Source organism: Takifugu rubripes, chromosome 20 (assembly GCF_901000725.2).
Source record: "Takifugu rubripes chromosome 20, fTakRub1.2, whole genome shotgun sequence".
NCBI classification, from domain to species: domain Eukaryota; kingdom Metazoa; phylum Chordata; class Actinopteri; order Tetraodontiformes; family Tetraodontidae; genus Takifugu; species Takifugu rubripes.
Window position 1 is genome coordinate 8981584 of NC_042304.1, and position 19366 is coordinate 9000949.

General features: G+C 42.3%; 1 protein-coding gene across 2 annotated transcripts in view; it reads right to left on the bottom strand.

Moving 5' to 3' along the window:
- Positions 1-19366, bottom strand: part of faf1 (Fas (TNFRSF6) associated factor 1) — a 42974-nt gene that overhangs the window by 22847 nt on the left and 761 nt on the right. For both annotated transcript variants that reach the window (XM_011614832.2, XM_003974167.3), the window contains 11 exons: positions 18566-18634; positions 17147-17193; positions 15388-15641; positions 15215-15306; positions 14975-15066; positions 10421-10526; positions 5935-6021; positions 674-766; positions 422-545; positions 262-325; positions 104-185 (listed from right to left, as the gene is read on the bottom strand). In XM_011614832.2, the coding sequence (XP_011613134.2) occupies positions 104-185; positions 262-325; positions 422-545; positions 674-766; positions 5935-6021; positions 10421-10526; positions 14975-15066; positions 15215-15306; positions 15388-15641; positions 17147-17193; positions 18566-18634 (1110 nt within the window). The remainder of the gene's footprint in view (positions 1-103; positions 186-261; positions 326-421; positions 546-673; positions 767-5934; positions 6022-10420; positions 10527-14974; positions 15067-15214; positions 15307-15387; positions 15642-17146; positions 17194-18565; positions 18635-19366) is intronic.

Sequence of the window (19366 nt, forward strand, 5' to 3'; positions counted from 1 at the left end):
CACACTTTATTATCCCCTTTATTTATTTCCCCCTAATCATAATAGAAGGGACAAAAAAAGACATTCAAATTTACAATTTACTTTCATGCAGCAGCTTACTCACATCTCTGGCTTTTCCATAAAAGGCTTCTTGAGATGCGGCTTCCAAAGTCCCAATGTAGAACATTGGATGGTTCTCTCCATACCTATAACAAATAGAAAAGGCAGTTGTGCATCATTCCAACAGTCTTTACTTCAGGAATGTCCTAATAATCAACTCACCTTGAAGAAAATTCAGCAGTAAAGTGCAGTAAGGCATCAGCTTCATTCTCACTATTTTCTGGCACTGAAAATGAACAAAAAATGTTACTTGAGGTGAAACGTAGGAACTTTTAAGTGGGACTTAAAGAACCAATAGAAAACCTCCTCCAGTTATACATACTCATAGGTGCTTTTCGACAAGTAGATGAACCCATTCCAAACATCTCCGAGTCATCCACGCCGAACTCTGACGCATCCTCGAAATCATCCCCTTCACTGTCACTGACCATATGGACATCTGCACACTGTAAACATACATAGTCATCAGTCTTAATCCAAGGAAAAATAATTAACAAAAGGCTGGCATACACAACTACGAGGAGAAATTAATCAGCAGCATTGATCTGTAGAGAAGCGGTTTGGCTGTATATACCTCCTCTGTGGGCTCCTGGGAGTTCGGTGGAGACTTTCGACATACACTGAGGTGATGGCAAGGATAGCTGATACCAGAGCCTGCTAGCGTCATCTACAAAGAAAAGAAAACAGTAAAAGAGGGTTTCCAGAACTGGTGTTTCCTGAGTATATTGCCCAGTTACACGGGATTCATCAAGAGGTGTGTTTTTAATCAATGACAATACAGATCAGATTTGATCATTAAATCAGTACAACATGTATATTAAAAATGACTCGATGGAGTCAAGGTTGATGGTGTTTCTGTAGATACTAGCCACAACTGTTCTGGTGATTTTTTAACCGAGCACCTGATTAATGAGCTGCCAAAGTCATGACTGAAAATGTCAGCATTCAGCAGGGACTCATTACAGCTGGTGTCTGCTGGCTTAGATCCCCAGGGACATCAACAATACAGGCAGAGAAGCTGCGCCTTGTACTGGGAAACTAAAGACACCTTGCTGTTAATAAGTGGTGTGCAACAAAGCCTGTACACACTGGTGTCTATCACAGTAATTTTTAAAACGGAGAACTTATTATTTAGAGGAAAGTGGCATCCAGAGATGTGAGAATTTTTCTGGGAGAGTGAACTCACGAACAGCAGTGATGGGGGCAAGGCAGGCGGGCTTGGTGTGATAAGAAGCAGAGAAGCTGCTTGTCTCCTGCAGAGGTCCTATGATCTGCCCCATTGTCAGGTACAAAGACACACAAAGAGCAGCTGGACATGGTTGAATCAGGAGACGATTACATGCAACGCCAATTGAGCCTGAAAGGGGCTACACAGACTGCAGGGAGTTTCTCTCTCTTGTGTCTCTTTAAAGCAGAGCGGTTCCTAATGCTGGCCTCAGCTTCTATAGCCAAGAGAACAGTGTAACCACTAGACCTTGTCAGCAACATAGACTTGCTAGCGAGTACTGCTGTGTACCTGGAACCGATAAGACCTCAAATATCTACTGTTTGTTACTTTGCTCTTGTCACGCTGTGGTATCTTTTATAGGATGTAGAATAACAGCAGTCATTGGGTACAGTCATAGCGGAGCTGCATGGTTGATGCGCTGTGACTGCAGTTGTATCATACTTTATCACATGGTGTAAATTGATCCGTCTTTCCAATTCTGAGCTTTACATTTATATTACAGTTGTTTGATTATCTTATCCTTTGAACCACCGTGTAACTTTTACAAGCCGTTCCTTTCTGATATGACCTGACTTGATAAGATGTAATGTTTATTCTTACTCACTCTTTAACAAATATTTCCCCACACTAACCAGCTCTATTTCAACAGAAATGGCCATTTTAAATCTGAAAATCTGATGAAACGAAAAGCTGACAAAAGACGTAATGATTCCAACATTGACTGATGTATCTCAAATTCCCAGAAGCTCAGCAACTTAAGAGAAAATATTGGACAACAAAAAACCTTCCCTGACAGGTCAGGAAGGGGAAAAGTCATGATCAGTATTCCTCCCCCATGTTAGCCTCAGCAAAATGGAACAGCTCAAAGTAGCCACACTGCTGTGCACTATAGCGACTATCTAAACAAAGGGGGACATAATGGATGCTGGGCCAGGTGAAGGATATCAGGCACAGCATCAGCGAGGCTACATGCAAAGAACAGAAGAAACAGATTATTGTGAATGACAACTTAGTAGCCCATCTGTTCTCAAAGGTAAGAGGACTAAATGCCAAATGAAATGTCTGCAAGTCTTCTAAAATATCAAAGGCATTGATTCTAGTTATTTAATTTTTTCAGGGAATATAAATGCATAAACAACAAAAGAAACACACACAGAATTGTCAACTTTGTTGTTGCTCTTAAATCAGACAGAAACCACAAGTTGTGAGCCTCAGGGATGGTGAGGCACGGCCCCAAGTCTTTTCTGTCTTTTCCTCAATCAAGTGGCAATCAAATGAAAGAATCTTAACAACGGCTGTCAAGAGGATCCCCGTAAACCCCTTACACCTACTGCTCACAATGAGAGGCTTTGGTTTCAGAGCCTAAGTGTATAAATAACGCTGATCATTTCCCTTCTCAAAGACGGCCTGGAGAGTTTGGCCTGACATGGATGTGAGGAGGGGAGGTGAAAAAAAATGAGCTGAGTGCCTCTCAATCCTCTTCCGTCACTTTGACCCGACGGCTTCTCCTGATGTTGAGGTACACAAGTGCAGCTTGGCGGCTCAGTGGCAAAACGAGGAAACAAGCCTGAAGCGCCGCAGGGCACGGGGAGATGAGGGGGTGAGGTTAACCCCCCCAGATGACCCTCTCCCACATATCCACACAAAAGGAACTGGCTCCTCTTTTTTTGGATTCTTTTAATTAACACTTGCATTGAGGCTCTTGAGCATTCACAGCGAAAAGAATTCTCTCTCTTTCTCCCTCCCTCCTGCCCCCCCTCCCTCACTATTCCTTTCTTTCCTTCACTACACTTCTTCTCTTCCCTACTCTCCCTTCGTTCCTGCTTAGTATCGGCCGTGTTTGGATTAGTTGTCTGCCTGTGAGGGTGAGATAATTACTACTGACATCTGCACTGACAGGAACCACAGTTCCACTTTAAAGCATGTTCCCTTTGATGGAGCAAAGGAACAACACCTACACAAGTGAAGAGACAGTAAACACAAAGGAGACACAAAGATGGGCACTTAATAGGATGAAGGCAAGAGGTTAAAGAGAAAAGAGACTCCACCAGAACACCTGTGGAATTCCCTGTAAAATATATATCGGTGGGCACATACATTTACACACATACATTTACAGTACTAGAGGCTTTGAATCCCAAAGCAATGTATGCTGGAAACATCGCTTCCTTCACATTTCAAAAGTAAATATTTTAAACCAATTTCTGTTAAATGAGCATCAAAATGGAAAAAGAGCAGACAACGCCACCACTTGAAGACTAACAATTAAAGGATGTCGCCAAGGAAACCCTCTCTTCCACACTAATAAACTTTTGGTTTGATTCAAATAGAAGAGAAAAGGCCATGCATCACAGAAAAATGATTGTTTGTTTATATTGTGGCAAAGAACATTTACTTAGCTAGCAGCATTGTTGACTTAAATATTGGAAATCGTGAGAAACTGAGTTAGTATAAGCTGTTCGTAAACCCGATTATATAAAATCATATTCTACACTGTCCGGGGAAGCCAATAGTCCCCATCCCTGATACTGTCCACTCTGGGTGTTTCACTGTTTATTGTGTTCTGAATTATTCAAGGAGAGGAAATCTGAAACAGGATCAGGATCACTGCTGATGTGAGGTGTAAAAGGTTACGTTCACCTTCATTTGTTTAACACCATCTGAAGCCTCCATATTAGCTTCGTATTGAGAACATATTAAACTGATAAAATTCACCTAAACAACATATTAACTATAATTTGTTAATATGAAATATGTGAAGAGGTCTAGCTGTCAAATGTACAGCCATAAATAAAATACATATAAGAATAGCATGCCATTTACAGACACACTAATGTATATATGCAGACACAAATGTAAATGCAGGCAGGCAAAGACAGTTTACCACACTTTAAGGCCAAGCAGAGTTAAGTATTAGCTGATTCCAATGCAAGCGGTCTAGTGTACAGAGCTAAATGTAATCTGGGGCCTTTGGCTGCCATATTTATTGGCCCAAACCCCGGGAGATGAGACTGGGCTAATGAGCTAACACTAGCACTGGCTTCCTACCCACCTGCTAGGCCCGCCAAACCCAGGGCTTTCTCTGTTAATACCTCAGACGTTTCAATAAGAGGACTGTGGCTGGGGCAGAGGCCTTTATTACACTTCTGTCTGTTCTGCTTTTTAATATCTGCTCACCCGGGAAACACAGACGCTGCAGCTGTGTGTCACCCAAGTGGCAACTGGGCTTATGATCCTCCAATGAGCGGAAATCCAATTGAGGATCCCACACTACCTTAGCCACGGCTACCAGGAGGATGCTGACAGATATAAGCATCATCTCTTATCATTAAGAAAGGCAAAATGAGGAGAAGTTGTTTTAAATCTTTTGACCTGTTTTGTAACTAAATTAATTTCCTTGAGTTTTTTTTAAAACCAAACTGAGAGTCCACAACATGGAGTTATTTTTTAATAACCTTGTAAATTAAAAATGTATTTTATTTTTAATTGTGTGTAAAAAAAAAAAAGTGTAATTTAGCAACTGTGTTTTGCAAGGACTCCCATGAAACCTTAGAGATTCTCCTGGTTGTAAGGTTTCAATTTTTAAAAAAAATCCAATTAAAAGTTCAATTAAACGCACCCCACTTGCCCAAACCGATTTAATATCAAATATTTCTATGCCACGTTTTTGTAAGTCAACATTCAATTGATCAAAGTTTAGTCATTATTATACTGTAAGCTTTATCTCATTTAAAATCAGCAATGATCAACACAACAAAACAAACCTTATCTGATCTGTTAAAATTCAAGGCTCCATTGTGGAGTAGGTGTAGTTATTAATGCAGTTTTTTGTGAAAAAAAAATAAAATAAGTACCAATACAGTTAAATACATAATACTATGGAAAAAAGGAAAATAAAATCTTTACTTCTGACAACTCAAATTAGTTAGGAAAGAAAGTGAAACAAAGTCAATACTAGAAATCAAATATCAGTCACACAGCTCTAAAGGGGAAACCTCTGCTCGAGGTTAACACATGAATGTGTGCACAACCGCTCCTCTATGTAGCATGATAAACCACCCATACAATTAGCATGGGAACACATATGCCATCAAAGACGGGACCAGACAAAAGGGGTCAGAGGTTCCTCAAGTTTCTGTATGAGGATCGCTTCTGATCAGTTTGACTGTGTGCAGGGTGAATGGTCGGGGAGAGTGACCCAGGGACGGACGAGGTCAGCGGGACTCAATGATGTGAGATTTTATGTCCACAGATTGAGGACACAGGACGGGAACAGTCTCTGACATCTTAATTACGTTTAACGTCTTACTTTCTTACGCATGGGTTTGGTGAGGTGTGCTCAAGAACTTTTTTGAAAAAGTCCAGATTTCTAATGCATTGTTGGGAAAAAACTAACAGCAATTATACTTGACTGTTTATAAAAGTCAAACCTAAGAATGTTAATAAAAAGCCCAACTTCTTTGTGACTATTTTTACAGAAGCCATCCCAATGCAAAACACTGCTTGCAACAGTTTTGAATGAATTACTAAAAATAATATGAATGAATGGTGCAAGTGTTTCAATTTAGGTGTCAGAAATAATTTAACGGTCTGAGTGCGTCTCTTACAGAGTCGTCAGATGCTGACACTGGCCATCCTTCCCACTGTTGATGCCGGACTGGGATGTTGATCAAATCTGAAATGTTTCTCTTTACCTGCAAAAAAGAAGAAAAGCGGTGGTTAAATATTTTTTAATCTCATAAAACAAAAGAAGGACCATAAAGCCTCCCCTTACAAATCTGTCTCCTTGTAACGCAGCTTAAAATTAAAATATTTGAATATATTGTCATAGATTTTATTAGGAAAAACTGTTCATCCCATTGAGACAGAGCAGAGGAGGAGAATAAAGGAGATGAGTCAAAAGGAGAAGAAAAAAGGAGAGAGTTGTTATCAGCATTCTTCAGATGCCACAGCTAATGCCCAGCAACAACAGCCCCACGCTCTGAAATGAACAGTATTTCTCTTTTCCCATTCATGCGCAGACGCTGTATCCGCATCACTTAATAACATTCCACGGTTTTAAACAGTTAGCAGCCTGCAGCGTCTGCCCCAGCGAGCGCCCAGTTACACCGTCCACTGGGTTGTTGTTTTAAAGCCCCAACGCCAGGCTGATGTTCGCAGGCCCAGCCTGATCAAAGCTCCGCCGGCGTCTGAGTGCTCGCAGCCGTAGATTCTGGGGCATTTGTTCAGCAGAATCCTGCCCCTAGGGCTCGCAGGGCAGGATACTGATGCTGAGAAAACTGTCAATTGTAGAGCAAAGACCCCTCCACGCATGGGTCAAATCCTGTTTTTGTAAAAACCACTGAAGAGAGATGGATCCTTACGCATATGCAGGGCTGCTGGTCATAAAGGTGGAAGCGTAAAGAACGCTACAAACACAAAGTAAAAGCCACTATGAAGAAAGAAGGTAAAAATGCAGAAGTCTCCTGGAGCGGTCTCAGGCCTGTTGAATTTTTTTTTTTTTAAAGAATATCAGCATTCCTTGCATGCAATAGGCAGCCAAAAAGTATATGAGAGTATTTATCTCTTATAATGCAACAGTATGGTCAGATTTTCCCATATTTCAAATATGTTATTCTATTTGAGCTAGGCACAGAACAGGAAAACAATTCAGACTACAAACAAGAAGGGGGGAAAAAAAGAGAAAAGAACAATAATAAATGAGTGGCAGGACTCTCCATCATATCCCACATCACACAGCTCAGCACCTTATGAGGACGCGTTACGGCCAGGACAGCAGACTGGGGTCAGAGCGGGTGGCCAGAGTTATTACAGAGTGTAATATCTATGTTTGACCAGCCGGACTACAGGGATTTGACTGGCCGTATGGTGGGGGGGCAGGGAGGAAGGGAGAGGCATAAACACTGGTAATGAAGAGGCTGCTGTCAAAGGTTAAAGAAGTGTCAGAGAAACGACAAACTAATGCTCACCACAGAGACCGAAAGAAGGTGAGGAGAGAGTGGGGACGGACTGGGAAAGACTCCCAACAACAAGAATACACACCCCTGTGAAAGACCCACTATCAATACCTAATGGCTTTTAAACACAATGTTTTCACTTTAATTAAGCAAATACAACAACAGAAAACAGAAAACTAGTGAGACCCTTATATAAGAAGGGTGCTATCAAAACAATCATATACAATACGGACAAAAATGTTACTAAAAAGAAGGCTACATAAACATTAGTGATATCCAACCTTAACCAGGTAACCAGTTTTGTTTGACGGCAGCCGCCATACAGGCAGCAATACTGTGTAATACTGCCCCCTGTCTGCCACAGGGGGCATCTGACTGATAATACTGAGAGAGAGAGATTTAAACTATTCTAACAATTCTCAAATAGTCAAGTAACAACCAATTTTCTATGCAATTACTCCTAAAACTATTGAAGCTATAATTCTAAATACTGGCATGTGATGACGTCAATTGGCTATTTTGTGACCAGAGAATGTGATGAATTAATGCAGCTGCACAGAATAGGATCTATCTATATATATACACAAGCAGAGACAGAAAATCAGAGAGAGATTTTTTAATTCTATGTATTAATACCACACTGCTGATTTGACTGCACAATGCAACAGGAGATTCACTGTGAGCAACATTTGCTGTGCTGTGATTCTAAGCTCTGAGGCAATGCAGCAAAATTAATGACCCGATCACTGTAAACTGCTCAAAATCCCTGCCTGGAAGCCAATCAAAGAGAAGGAAAGGTTTCCATTAAACAGTCACTCTGTCTCTCACTCTTTTTCCTTCATCTCCAAACACCAGATGCTTTTCTTTCATTGCTTTTTTTTTTGATCCAACCTTCCCTTTCTCCTCTCTGAAGCCCCGTCTGCATTTGGTCCCTGTGTGTTACTCCCAGCTGCAGAGCACAGCGATGGGGCCCAGGCCCAGCCCTGAGGAGCAGGACAGGAGCAAAATCCTCGGGACAACTGGTCTGGTCACGGACACTGCACAAACCAGCAACCATCCCTATTCTACCCTCTACATCCCAAGCAAACATTTGCTCTCCAGCTTAGCTCAGAAGCTAGCCAGAAACGTACCCCCACACTCTTGTCTGGTAATGCCAATCACGGTCTTCACAGCCCTGCGCTCTCGAGAAAGAGAAGAAAGAGGGTAGGGAAGGGAGACACAGGGAATGAGAGATGCTGAAGGAATAGAAAGGAGGGGGCAAGGGCAGATCCCTGAGCCACAAGGCAAAGCCAGAGTCTTTGGAAAAGACAAACAAGAAGACAGGACTCTATCCCCATTGATATGCACAAGCAGGGACCATCGTCTAGTCTTCTGCTAAAACAAAAGGGAAAGTGGGGAGAAAAAGATGCTCTGTAGTGGAGTCCATATGTGTCTGTGAGTGGACACAGTATGAACAGAAGCAGAGCTGAGAAGCCGCCTGGCTCACTGTGCTGTTACTTCTTTGTAATTCTTCTGAATGCTTCTTATGATGTACAACCCTGTTTGTTTGCCTGCTTTATCTAGGCAAAAATTCTTACATTTTTACTCTAACAGACACTGTTCCAGACTGATATTTACTGCGGTCAGGTTTAGAATGATTCCTAAGTGTTCACTCACTAAAGAGTAAATAGTTGAACGCAGAACAAACTGTGCCTGGGTCTATGCAGGTTAAAGTCGTGGGCCTCATTTTCACCACAGGAGGGCCATGAGATGCCTAAAGACAAGCATACATGAGGGAAAAACCCCAACATGGAGGCCTGTTTAAGCCCACATTGTCCCTTCCCTATCCCCTATGGCCTCTTACAGCACCCCCACCGAGCCAACAGGCCTTTGCCTCCTTTCTGTGTCCACGGCTCCCCCGCCTCCCACACCGCAGGGACCCCTCCCCAGTGTTTGTAATCCCAGCAGAAACACTTAAGGTTCACAGTGGGCGCTCATCAAAACCATCTGCCCGAGAAGAAGATGAGAAGGAGATGATTAAGGGAGGAGGGAAAAAGCAATGAGCAAGGGAGTAGAGGGAGAAAAACATGGAGGGGAGCTGCCTCCTCCAGTTCAGACATCGGTCCCACTAATCTGTTCAATTAGCACCATTACAAGCCCTGCGACTAGCCCGATTATCATGAGCGGAGTCATCATTTGCATTGAGGAGCCAGGCTCTCGTTGCAACGGATGAGCACGACGATGAAAAAAGGACAGGATATTAAAAATCAAAGCCACACGAGCACTAACCCTTTGACATCATGTCAGAACAACAGTGAAAAGAGGCATCTGAAGAAGGCATCACCTGCAGGTTCACTCATACATTTTATCCAGTGTGTAAATTCTTGAAACCAAGATATTAAACCCAAGAAAAGGAAACTGCATTGTGCCTCAACACATCCACCGTATCTCACATCTCCAGCGAAACATCAAACAGAACCTGGGGTGAATGCATCGATATTAGGTTTCCACGGATACTTGACTAAAAGCACTTGGGTAGAAACAGGACTTGAGGGAACTATTTAGAGAAGTGTTAATTCAAACTCACATGGGGCCTGACACTGACAAAGGCACACACCCTGACGTATCGACATAGGTGAGTGAGTCTCTATGTATTTTTACTCAGTTTCAGCTATTTAAATTTGAAACAGAGACAGTGAAAGCTGTTGGGCAGTGTAAATATTTCATAGGCTACCAAATCTACAGTTATTTCCAGAGGAAAAAGACCGGACTCTGTCTCCACCCTCCTGTATACCTAGCTCAAACAATGTTCTGTATTTAAACTGGCTCCTGGACTGCCGAGTGAAAGGCGGTGGAAGGCGCAGTGGAGTGGGAGAGAAAGACGGGGTTGTACCAGGCCGCAGCTGCGAGAGTAATTATGTGCTTGGAAATGTGATCATTTGTAATGAATAATGAATCGATGGCTGAGATAGACTAGCGGTGTTTGGCCAATGGAATGAAAGCTGTTGGGGGAAACCAGAATGTGGTATAATAATATTATGCACGCCTGAGACCGAGTGACTGACAGCTTTTTGGTGTGTGACTGCAGGTAAGTGGGTCATGGAGAGGTTTCTGATGGGCTTTATGTTCTGAATGTTCAAGCACATTTATGGCTTACCTCCTGAATGGTTCTGGAGCCGGGAAAGTTTAGATTGTAGTCTTTCTTTGTCTCACGGTGGCTGATGATGAGCAGGAAGTTCTGGCTTAATGACTCTTGGAGAGCACTGAGTGAAAAGAAGAAAGAATAATGAGCACGTGTCAGCAGAGTTAATATAAAATAAACATGAAACACATGCAAAAATTCTACTGTGAAAAGATAAAGAACCGCATAAACGATGAACCAATTAAAAAAAAACAACGTAAATTTCAATATTAGAGATCACCAATCAGTCAAGTGAAGGGCAAGTTGGAACTTGTCAACTAGCGGTAGCCTGCTGGGTGAGAGAGGGGTGCCTTCTCTGGAGGCTGCTCACCTACTTTACTGGCTGTGTCTTAACAAGCCTGACCAGAGCTGTAATCAGCACAGCAGGCTACCACAGCCCAGAAGCACATTTGCATCCAACAAACCTGGAAATCATTAGGAGCTGAGATCTGCTACATCTGATAGCCTACAGTAACACTCTCTATATACTACTACAGGTCTGAGATGCTGAACACGTGATTGATATGTGATAACGGATGCAAACGTGGACAACTTTGTGGCCCGAGGTGGGGGAAATCAACTTTTGGAAGCTTCGTTTACAATAAGCTGTGAGGTTAAGTAGCTTTTTAAGCAGCGGCTGGGTCTGTGAGGCTGAATATCAATGGGAGGCTTATGGCCCGAAGCAGGCACTTAATCAGGGCTCAGAACCCGAGGATACGGGGAAGAGTGCAGAGAGAATCACGGGGATGAGGGAATTAATATGTAGCGCACACATTAATTATGCAATCACATCCTTAATCTGCGCAGATCTGGACGAGCTTATGTTAACAGAAGCTCAAATTTACTGTAATGACAGCATATTTACATTGACTAAAACTACGAAATCAATATGTAAATGTAATGTTTGTTGTAGCTAACTGAGGAAGATTGGAAATGCGCGGAGGGGGAAGGACAGATGCATATGTAATAGGATGCCTGTGAGGGAGTGAGAAGAAGTGAGGAAGGGAGACTAAAGGGGTAAGACATATAAATAAGGATCTAACTAATATCATGATTATGTTTGAACACAGTGCCGAGCTCATTCTGGCAGACAGCGGGAGTCCTAAGTAGACAAGAGATAGAGGGTAAACTGAGCGGAAGTGTTACTCTGTCCTTCCGAGCAAAGAAGGAACATCTTATCCGTCAGTTATGGCAGCCTGACGAGCCATTTGGTGAGGCTGTGGGTGGAGTTCTGCTCCAGATTTACTTTGGGGAAAAAAAACACTCATTGGACGCTATAGTACAAATATAGCTCCTCAAAATATCAAACGTGTGGCGGTGGTGGGGTGGGGGTGATTCGTAATGAGAAATTTCCTCGGCAGTGATTTGCCATCTGTCTGTGGAGGCCCGCTGGCACAGAGAACCAAAACACCCATGTTTCAAGTCTAATATCCCTTTGGCTTCTTCTGCTAGCAGCAGGTCCCTCAAGCAGTATTGGGTCTAAATGTGCATGTCTCACTGTTTGCTTCTGCTTCCAGAGGTCTCTTCCTCACTCGACACACACGCCCATTTCTGACATAAAGGTCGGTTCGCATCTCTGGAGCTGCTTGATGCGGTGTACAGTTTGCAGGGAGGGAAATGTCATTTAACTTTATGAGCAGGGGAAATGGAGTGTTTTGCAGGCTAAACAGATTGGTTTCATTCAGAGGAAAGACCATTGCTTAAGCTACAAGTCCCCGCGGCACAGAGCAGATTCTAAACATTATTAAACGAGCACTGCCAGACGCACACGTGCCCACAATATAAATATATAGACATAAACACACTATTTTCTCTGCATAATTTATGTGTTTCCAGTGTTGTCACACAAAAACACAATTGAGAGAGTGTATCCCAGCAGTCCACCTTGTCCTAAATATGTACAGTCACAGCACACAGGTCTTCTTACCTCCTCCACATTTTGCACCCACAACAGAGCAGAAGCATGTGAAAACATTCAAGAGCTGCCCAGTGTTGGTCTGCCATCACGCCTTAGAATGACCAGGTTAGCTGTTAGAACCTACCATAAGACCATCTTTATTTAACTGGCTAGCTAGCTGTCCAGCTGCTATAGAAATAAAAAGACAGGAGAGATCAAGGGTGAAAGGGGTAGGAACAAAAAGCGACTTGGGCCAAAAAAAAAACAAAAAAAAAAACACTGAACCTAATGAATCATATTTGCAAATTCAAATTTCTCGGAGGGTTCAAATTAAAATAACCTTTCCTCGGCAAACAGGTTTCCTCAGAGCCGAGTGGAGAATTGACGAGGAAGGAAACAGGCTCCATTGAAATATTCATCAGGACTTCATCATTTATGCAAGAGATTAGCTCCTCCTCAACACCCTCTCATATCCACAGGAAAAACAAAATCCTTCTCCAAAGCAGGCTTTAAGAGCGCAGAACGGACTGCACATCACATCGCTAACTAAATAACTACCTGGAATGGACTGGTGCTCGAGGGAAAAGCTTCAAATGGCTCAAGATTTATTTTTAATCAAACAAGAGAACGAGAAGGAATTTATTCAGCAGGCTTATAATGACAGAGCAGCACTATTTAATCAGACAGTTTGGTGTTTGCTGTATGAGCCAAGCTCTACAAAGTAATTGCCAGGGATATTATCGGTTATGGGACATTTGCATTTTCACTCGGCAACAATTTGTGGCAAATAAATATTGTGAAATTAAATTTGGCCTGATAAATGTCTGCTCAGACAACAAAGTGAGAAGTATAATTTAAGATGAAAAGGTAGTTTCACACTGTCCAGATCAACACATAAATTAAATATAAGCAGTTTAATTCTGATTGGTGGGAAATTACTCAACTGTGCTGACAGACAATGCTAACCAAAGAAGACTGAAGAGGCAGGTTTTGTGGGAGAACCCACGGTTGGTTGGTGAAAAAAGCTATTTAAGCTCTAAGCGGTTTTCCCTCTGAAGACAAGTTAAATGAACTGAGAAGGCAAAACACAAAATTTGGAGTGCAGGAGGGCTGAGCCCAAAATCCAGATGGGATCCACTGAAGTAAATGGGAGCATATGAGAACAGTTTGGCTTTTATGAACTGGAGGATAGCATAAGCTGGACAAGAGCCAGACTGTCATAGCACAAAACACCCCAACTGTATCTGTAAAATAAAGAGAAGAATATTTCTATTGATCACTGGCATTAATAAAGAGAACAGCTCGTCTGTTGATGTTATCTCTGAGTGATCCATCACCTCTGCTCTGCACAATGCCAACAGGATCGTCTCACAGAGCCAGAGAGAGAGAGGGCCACCCACCTCCCTCACTGCCCTCCACCAAAATAGCTGACGCAGATTAATGAGCTCCTGACACCCAAAATGATATCGATAACACTTGGAAAAATGGCAACGGTGCTGCTAAAAAGACACAGCAGTTGGTAGGTTGGTGGGGGGGGTGAGAAGATGAAATGAGGCAGAGAAGAGAGAGGGTGCAGCGGAGGGAACATGGGGAGATGAGGGCCATTAGCTGCCAACACAATATAACTACCACTTAGTCTAACTAACAGGCAATGCGGCAAACTGCCAAGTGACTTCTTTAACAAGTGTTCTCGTGACATGTGGATGCTTGCTTGGCTGCTAACGTGTGAGGAGAGTTACAATATAATTTAATTCACAATCCACTGTAAACAAGCTCAAGCCATTAAAAAGAGAGGCTGTGATGACTCCTGCCAATAAAGCATAGTCATGTAAAGGTCAGACTGAATTATTTTCTATTTATTACTTCATTAAATGATGTGTATAATTTACACATTGAATGGAGCATGATCCAATATGAACAGGTGGAAACCCACTGCCATCTCTAAAGCATTCTGAAAACATTTTTCTGAAGCAAAAATGTCCCCCCGCACACACAATATCCTACATATATGTTGAAATGATAGGCGAAATATGACTTTTATGGAAATTTGTCAAACAATAATAAAAAAGACTATAGCACATTCGACTACTATCATTTTTCATTATTTTTCACAGCCTGACATTTCCGATCAAAAGGATGCCAACACTGCTGGAAATGTCCTACCATAAATACACCGTGCCCAGAAAAAGTGAAAGAAATATCTAAATAAACCTAACAAAGCAACTTTCTATTGTCACTGGGTGCCGAGTATTAAAAACATTCCTTAATTTGATATGTGGACATTATCTGCCTGTCTAGAATGTAAAAGAAAATTTTAAAAAAACTCTAAAAAGCAATTATTTACGCTGAGAGAAGGTAATAGTGAGGTTTCCCTCAAAAGGCAGCAGTTATTCCTCCCTCTCAAAATGTCACAATAGACGAGAGAAAATGAATGTGCACAGGCGGATCAAATGTCAGTTTAATATATCAATGAGAGCGTTTGCTGGGTGGATTCAGCTTTCATGTCTGAGGAGATGCTGCCACCTGCTGTTCCCTGGCTGCTACTACGCGCACAAACTCACTGCGCACCAGGATGTTAAGTTGACACTCAAGGACTCTGAAGGAGTGAGACCCATGGCTGCTGAGCTGCGTACCTGTCTTTGCTTGTGCTGGCACATGGGGCAATCTCTGGGGTCAGGACGTACAAGCTGTTGTTCTTGGGCAGATGTAAACTTCTGAGGACCGTCTAAACACACAATCACAAAGAGGTTTGTGAGAACAGTTCCACTTCCAGGGGATTTAAAGATGCTGGGATTATCAATTATCATAAAGACCATGCAAAAGAAAAACGCTCTCCTGGATTTCTGTGACACTTATTTAATAAGCTAACTTACACTATCAGATATGTCTCCAGTCTTCCAGCCTTTCAGCTGCATTTTGGATACTGGAACCCCGAGCTCTGTCTCAAGGATTTGTTTGATTCCTCCTGCAAATGAGATGTAGGAATGTAGAGGGTCTGCAGAGGGGCATGTTGGCTCGGTCCTTACGTACTGAGACACAAACTCACCAACTGTGCTGCCTTCCTCCATTACCAGATCTACAGAACGTTGTCTGTACTCCACCCTGAAGTTAAGCATCCGGGGCTGACGTTCCACAATTTGTCTGGAGGAGATGCTGGCGGGGCAAAAAGCTGGAGTCGATGACGACAGGGGTGAGGAGGAAGAGGAAGAGGTGGAGGGTGGAGGGGCCGCACTTCCCGCTGCTGCATCGGCTGCTTCTGTTTGGCCTAGAGGTCCGTAAATGCCGGCCTGGCTGGCTTCACTGGGATAGAAGTGACAAGGTCAGGACGGTGCATAAGGTAAAATAATCAAATTTAGGAGACAAAACTGGAGCAAAGAAATCATGAGGGAATGCCATAAAATGCTAACATTAGTGGATATTTGTGACCTGAATTGTCTTATCTGTATCCTGTAACAGAAGCGTTTGGAAAAAGAACATGCTGCAGGATCAAATGCAGTATTGTGGCATTTGTCTGGTGCAAACAGGAACTGCCTTATGAGAGCAGAGCACCAGAATATTTGAACAAAGACTGTGTTTTTCTTGGCTCAGAGAGGCAAAGTTACTTAAGGTGCAAGGTCAACAGTGATGCAAGAGAAAAAAATAACGCTCCAAAACAGACTGAGCCAAGAGAGGTTAACTCAAATGTTAGAACTTTTCTCCTCAGTTTACTAAAAGAACTGTTGTCTAAATTTGATGTTGTCAAACTCTCTTAAAAAATATTACTAAATGCAGTGTAATATTTGACATGTCATTATCATAGGTAAGGGGTGTAAAATAAGAGGTTCTGAGCAAAGGATTCTTAGAAGTGCAATAAGTGCGTGAGGAAATGTTAGATTAGAATTGGCACAGCAACAGTAAAGGCCGTTAAACCACCAGTTTTCACTGTCTGGCTGAGCCTTTCTGCTGCGTATACCTAGCTTCTCCATCACAAGAATGCCTCTTCTGGTTTTTCTGATTGCATGTGAGGCAGGAAGCGGCAGAGCGGCGCGCTGTCCACCTGGCTCTGGCTCAGGTCACGTCATCAGTCTGTTTACTGGGCTGTGCCAGTGTACTCATGACCGTGCCAGCCTGACACACACTAAACACGTTACACAGCCAACGGCTACCATTCAATGTGTCCTTGAGAAAAGGCCTGGAAGATTCTCACGGCACCGGGTCCCAAAGCACACGGGCGTTCATCGTGCACACGGGATTCCCAGATACACTGTGTTTTCAAAGCATGTCGAGGCAGAGCGGGTCCAGGTCACATCACCCATTCATGGGTGCAATCTGACTTTTAAGGGACTGAGAGGAGCTTAATGCTTCTAAAAGAACCCTTTTTTTATTTAGAAAGTGTATTCAAGTGCTCTCTGGCAGGCTGCTGCCTCACCGCCACAGTTGCTTTTATCTGTTTCTGAAGAGTGCAACTGAAAAGCAAGTGTCGCGCTGGCTGTAGTCTCCACCTCAGCGGCATGATGAGGGTGTCAATGTTAGTGAGGGAGGGAGGGCATGTGCACATGCAGGTGATGGTGCTGAAGGACTCACAACGATACCCTGCTGATTAATATGGACTTCTTGCATTTATGATACTTTGATTTCTGCTTTTGTTTAACACGTATGACCCCCCCCCCCCTCGCTTTTCACCATTGTCTGTCTTATCATAGAATTTACAGTGTTGCAGATGGAAAAGTGGTGCTGAACTCTTAGAAATGACCATCTATGATGATGGACTGAATGATGCATTTCCTGAGATTTCTAATAACGAGTATGAATAAGTTATTGGTTACCTCTGAAGGATGCCGTTCTCCTGTGGTATCACACCATTGATTGCTGCCTGTGATGGAAGCAGAGGTAGGTTATTCAAATGTGATGCCATTTTTCCTTTTGTGATATTACCAGAATTAACTCTTAACTGTATACGCAATAAACTGTGAGCAGTACAAAAGAGAATTGTGATGCAATATAAAAAAACTCAGCAATGTCCAATTGGCAGCATTTTAATAAGATTATTTAAATATACATCAAAAAGGTGCTGCCAGAATCTATTGAACTTGAAGCTACACGAAGCTACCACAACTTAACTGACAGTGATCTGATGCACCAACTATTTAAACATTAGAAACTAGGCTGAGTAGAGGAAAGAGCAAACAGACCAAAGCACGAGATAACAGATCGAACCTCTCACTATCAGAGTACACCTGTGGCCAGATGACTTCATCCAGAAATTCAGTTATAATTCAGTTAGTAGTTGGATGCATTAAAGAAATGAATGCAGTTGAAGGGAGAGCAAAGAAATAGATGACTCTGATTTGAATAGAGTTACTAGAGAGGTGGTCCAAATCCTACACTGAACTCCAGCCTTTGTATCTCTGCTGTTCTTTGGTAACTACTCGCCTCATTTACAATGTTCTGGGGTTTGGAGTTCATGCAGAAGTGGAACTTTACCTGAGGGAGACGGTTACTAACAGCTATTGTTGAAAAAGAAGCAGCTAGCCACTCACAGAACAAACAGTACAGCACAGAGGAGACCTTGATCTTTGACCTTAAAGGTCAATGTGATGCCACTATTTCAGTATAAAGCCACATGTTGGTTACGATCACAGGAATCCTTTATCACCCTGTGATGTGAACATTCCTGACTTAATGTGGGACCTTTTCCATTAAACCTGTCAAATTCACCTATAAGAGATAATATATTACTATTATTATAATTATATATTATTATCACAGAAGACCTGTTTCATTATTCCAAATCTTTTTAACCCTTTCATTCCTCACTCCATCACAACAAACATGCCTGTAAACGAATGTTCTGTTGTGAGTGTTTCCAAAAACCCTCCAGCTTCTGCAAGTCATCAGATTTCCAGGTGCAGCGAGTACCAGCTCCATTGTCTCTGCCTGTGCTGAACACACGCTCACGCCCACCATTATGCTATAGTGCGAGGAAAAGAGCCTCTCTTCTTGCTGTGATGGCTCATCATGAGTTAAGAATTGTTTGGGACTCTAAACTCTGCACAGTTCTCACAGTCACCTGGATGACTGTGAATGCCCTGATCCCAAAGAAACATTCTAGTAAAAAGGGAGAGATTACTTTCTCCACAATGTGTCTTATTGGATGGCACATGAACTCCTGACCTCCTGAACTTGTACTCAGGGTGACGAAAACCTGCCTGTCAAAGAGCACAGCCCACAGATAACGAACTTACCACTAAATCCCAGTTGTTAAGCTCTAAGAGAGTGATTGCCTCTGCGATGTTGTCAATTCCAGTGCAAGCCTACGAGAGGGAAAAACACAGATTAGAGAACAGATTTGTAATACATAATCCTGCAGGTCCTTCTGAGTTCTCATTATGAACTGCACAAAACGTCAGAGCAAAAATAGAGCTCTAATAGGGAAATAAAGCTGACTTATAACGACTCATGATGGCAGTAGCTAAACCGAGCCAACCCAAACAAGTTATAGCATAAATGGACTTCAACACCACAAAAGATCAGGATGCAGTGACACCTTTGCAGAAGGTTGACAGGTAGTTGGCCAAGATATTTAATAATATTAAAGGGAAGGAAAACAGCAGCAATGTAAAGGTGAGAGTACTGTTAACTCATGACATCAGACCAGAAACAGATCAGGACAGACAAAATAATTTTACAATAACCATTATCTTTTCAATAATTCTTATTCTACGGACAATATCCCTTCAGAATAATTTAAAACTAGCAAAAAAAAAAGCCCCAATAATCACAAAACATATTATTTGACTTTGTGATTGCCTCAACTGCATGAGACTTATTAACAGTAAAGAAAAGTCTGAAAATCCAAGAATGGAGAGGGAAAATTACATTGGTATCATTGTGAGATTATTGAATACATTTTGGATTACTGAATACTTGGAAGAACGCCAAAGGGTAGACCTTATTGAGAGGGTGAACTACATTACTGTTATATATGTGCTGTTTGTACGAGAATCCATATGCTTTTATAACAAAAGCATATGGAAAACATACTC